At 60.0% G+C, this 4,142-nt stretch overlaps 1 protein-coding gene across 1 annotated transcript; it reads left to right on the forward strand.

Moving 5' to 3' along the window:
- Nucleotides 1-200: 200 nt before the first annotated feature.
- On the forward strand, nt 201-3,924 carry PCDH8 (protocadherin 8; the record flags this gene model as incomplete). Its single annotated transcript, XM_080613545.1, has 3 exons — nt 201-2,753; nt 2,900-3,110; nt 3,551-3,924. 3 exons carry the CDS (start codon nt 201-203, stop codon nt 3,922-3,924), a joined length of 3,138 nt encoding a protein of 1,045 aa, XP_080469671.1.
- Nucleotides 3,925-4,142: the final 218 nt, after the last annotated feature.

Raw genomic sequence — 4,142 nt, forward strand, 5'->3', positions numbered from 1 at the left:
GAAATAAAGGGGGGGAAATGGATAAAGGGGGAGAAAAGGGGGGAAAAAAGCCCCAAACCCCGCAGAACTGATGAAGACAAAAGGGCAGAGCCCCGCGCCCGTACCCCGCGCCCGCTCGCGCCGGGCGCGGAAACCGCCCCGTCTCGGGAACCGCCGCCTCCCATTGGCTCGGCCTCCCGCTCATTTGCATACCGCCGTCTATGAAAGGCGGCACGGAGGCGCGGAAAGATGCAGACGGCGGTGGAGGCAGAGCGGCGCCGTGCGTGGTACCGTGCATCGCTTCCCAACACACACAAACACCAGCACCGCCACCCCGGACTGCCCCGTCGGGCCGAGCCATGAGAAGCCCGCTGCGGCTGCTGGCCGCCGCCTGCCTGCTGGCCCTGTCCCGCGGCAAGACGGTGAGGTACCGCACCGACGAGGAGGGCGCGCCGGGCACAGTGATCGGCACGCTGGCCGACGAGATGCCAGTGAAGGCGCCGGGGGAGATGAGCTTTCGACTGATGCGGCAGTTCAGCAACAGCTCCCTGGTGCGGGTGCGGGAGGAGGACGGGCAGCTGAGCATCGGTGAAGCAGGGCTGGACCGGGAGCAGCTGTGTGGGCAGGCCCCCCAGTGCGTCCTCGCCTTCGATGTAGTGAGCTGCTGGCGGGAGCGCTACCGCCTAGTGCACGTGGAGCTGGAGGTGCGTGACATCAACGACAACGCGCCGCGCTTCCCCCGTGCCCAGATGACACTGGAGGTGTCGGAGAGTGCCGCACCTGGCACTCGCCTCCCTCTGGAGGTGGCTGTGGATGAGGATGTGGGCTCCAACTCCATCCAAAGCTTCCAAGTCTCCCTCAACAGTCACTTTGGAGTGGAGGCACAGACACGGGCGGATGGGGCACGCTGTGCTGACCTGGTGCTGCTCCAGGAGCTGGACCGTGAGCGCCAGCCATCCTACACGCTGGAGCTGGTGGCCAAGGATGGTGGCAGCCCGGCACGCTCAGGCACGGCCACTGTGCATGTCCGCGTCCTCGATGCCAATGACAACAGCCCCACCTTCGCCCAGAGCTCGGTCACAGTCGAGCTGCCTGAGGACGCACCGCCCGGCTCCCTGCTGCTCGATCTGGATGCCGCTGACCCTGATGAGGGCCCCAATGGCGAGGTGATCTACGCCTTTAGCAGCCAGGTGCCCCCCGAGGCGCGGCGGCTCTTCCGCCTTGACCCACGCTCAGGCCGCCTCACCCTGGAGGCCACTGTGGACTATGAGCGCACTCGCACCTACGAGCTGGACGTGCGAGCCCAGGACCGTGGCACCAGCCCTCGTGCCGCCACCTGCACCGTTGTCGTGCGCCTCACTGATGTCAATGACAACGCGCCACGCATCAGCATCAGCGCCCTCCGTGGGGCCGCCAGCGCCGCTGGTGTGGCCTACGTGAGCGAGGCGGCAGCCAGCGAGAGTTTTGTGGCCCTCGTCAGCGCCTCAGACCGTGACTCAGGTGCCAACGGGCAGGTGCGCTGCAGCCTCCGTGGGCACGACCACTTTGCCCTGCAGCGAGCCTACGAGGACAGCTATATGATCGTCACCACAGCAGCGCTGGACCGCGAGCGCATCCCCGAGTACAACCTCACTGTGGTGGCCGAGGACCTGGGCTCCCCACCCTTCAAGACCGTTCGCCAATACACGGTGCGGGTGAGCGATGAGAATGACAACGCACCGCTCTTTGCCAAGCCCCTCTACGAGGTGGCTGTGCCAGAGAACAACCCGCCAGGTGCCTACATCACCACCGTGGTGGCCCGTGACCCCGATCTTGGCCACAACGGTAAGGTCACCTACCGACTCCTGGAGACACAGGTCATGGGGGCACCCATCTCCACCTACGTCTCGGTGGACCCCGCCACCGGAGCCATCTATGCTCTCAGGACGTTCAACTATGAGATCCTCAAGCAGTTGGACCTGAGGATCCAGGCCACTGATGGTGGCTCCCCGCAGCTGTCCAGCAGCACCCTTGTCAAAGTTAGGATGGTGGACCAGAATGACAACCCTCCTGTCATCATCCACCCAGTGCTTACCAATGGGACAGCAGAAATTGGAGTGTCCAGCAAGACCTCTCGTGACTCCCTGGTGGCCCAGATCAAAGCTCGAGATGCAGATGATGGGGCCAATGCTGAGCTCACCTTTGCCTTCGTGGAAGAGCCTCAGCAGGACCTCTTCACCATCAACCCAAGCACTGGGGACATCGTGCTGAGGGGCGACCTCTCTGAAGAGCTGGGGCAGCTGTTCAAGATCATCCTCACCGTGACAGACAATGGCAAACCCCCCCTGGCCACAACAGCCACAGTCAACTTCCTGGTGACTGCCACTGCCCCTTCCAGTATGCAGGAGATAGCCAAGCCCGGCTCCTGGGAAGGAAAGGCTTTGCAGTGGGACATCCCTCTGATCGTGATCATTGTCCTGGCAGGCAGCTGCACCCTCCTGCTGGTGGCCATCATCACCATTGCCACCACTTGCAACAGGCGCAAGAAGGGGAACGAGATCAAAAACAACTCATCCTTGAAGGACCAGATAGACATCTCCCATCTGGAGAAGGGCCAGCAGGAGGAGAGCAGCCAGAGGGGGAATGTGTTTGAGGTACGAACCTTTCCCAGCAAAACCTCTTTCACCAGCCCTGACCCTTCTCCAGCTGCTGAAGAGATCTCCACTGCTGAGAGCAGCAGTGACAGCACTTGCCTGTATGAGGGTCAGAAGAGGCTGAGAGGACCGAGCGGGGAGGTAAGGTCCCATCGTAGAGAAAGGGGGCTGAAAGGGGGGTGGTTTGTGGTGTCTTGGAGGGTGTGAATCACAGAGGTGCAACTCCAATGTTGATTTACCCTTCACCACTTCCCTCTCTCCTGTCTCCTTTGATCCTCTCACCCCAGCAGGGTTTCACTGCCACTCCAAGCTACAGCAAGGAGCCTGCTCCCCCCGTGGCCATTTGGAAGGGGCACTCATTCAACACCATCTCCGGCCGAGAGGCAGAGAAGTTCAGTGGCAAAGACAGCGGCAAAGGTGACAGCGATTTCAATGACAGTGACTCAGATATCAGCGGAGATGCCCTGAAGAAAGATCTCATCACGCACATGCAGAACGGTAAGGGCTCAGCCCTTCAGACAGGCAGCCAGACAGGGAGGTGGACAGGGGAACCCATCCCTGGGGCACAGTGATTAGGCAGGGCACCTGGAGGGGGAAATCTGGCTCTGAGTGGTGCAAACTGCCTTTTGATGTGATGCTGATTCCTCTCCACGCTGAGTGCCCAGCACAAATTAGCAGACGCTGGAAGTACTGTGGGATTGGAGTTTTTTTCCTCCCCAGAAAGCTTCCCTTGAAGTTAGGATTGTGAGGACTGTCCCTAGCAAAAAGATGTGACCTTCCCAAGAGTGTTTTGTGGTGCCATAGAGCAACACTCCCGACTCCCACTGTCAGTGCATTGAATCATCCCGTGAATGATGGCTCTGAGGATTACTGATGATGTGGATTTACTCCTGCAGTAACGACAGGTTTCTCCAATCTCTCTCTCTCTTCCTCTCTAGGGCTGTGGGCATGCACAGCCGAGTGCAAGATCTTGGGCCACTCAGACCGCTGCTGGAGCCCCTCCTGCAGCCGAGCTAACCCGCACCCTTCCCCCCATCCCTCAGCTCCCCTCTCCACCTTCTGCAAGAGCACGTCCCTGCCCAGGGATCCCCTGCGCAGGGACAACTTTTACCAAGCCCAGCTGCCCAAAACAGTGGGGCTTCAGAGCGTCTATGAGAAAGTGCTGCACAGGGACTTTGACCGGACGATCACGCTGCTCTCCCCACCGCGCCCCGCACGGCTCCCCGACCTGCAGGAGATTGGGGTGCCCCTCTACCCAGCTCCTTCCACTAGATACCTGGGTCCCCAGACGGACACAGCGGAGAAGGTGTAGCCCAACACGCTCCTCACCTGAGTACACAACGTCCCTGCGCGCACACGACTAGGTCACTCCTGAGAGCCTTTAAGTTATTGACCGGGTCTGGTGTCGAACGTGTAAATATGCAAGATGTGCCTTAAAGATGAAGTTGTTGGGAAAGATTTCCAATCACATCAGTACTGTTTGGTATTTGCAAACAAAAAAAGATTGTTTGTAGTTAATGTAATTTTTAT

The sequence above is a fragment of the Psittacula echo genome (assembly GCF_963264785.1).
Source record: "Psittacula echo genome assembly, chromosome: 3".
Lineage (NCBI taxonomy): Eukaryota > Metazoa > Chordata > Aves > Psittaciformes > Psittacidae > Psittacula > Psittacula echo.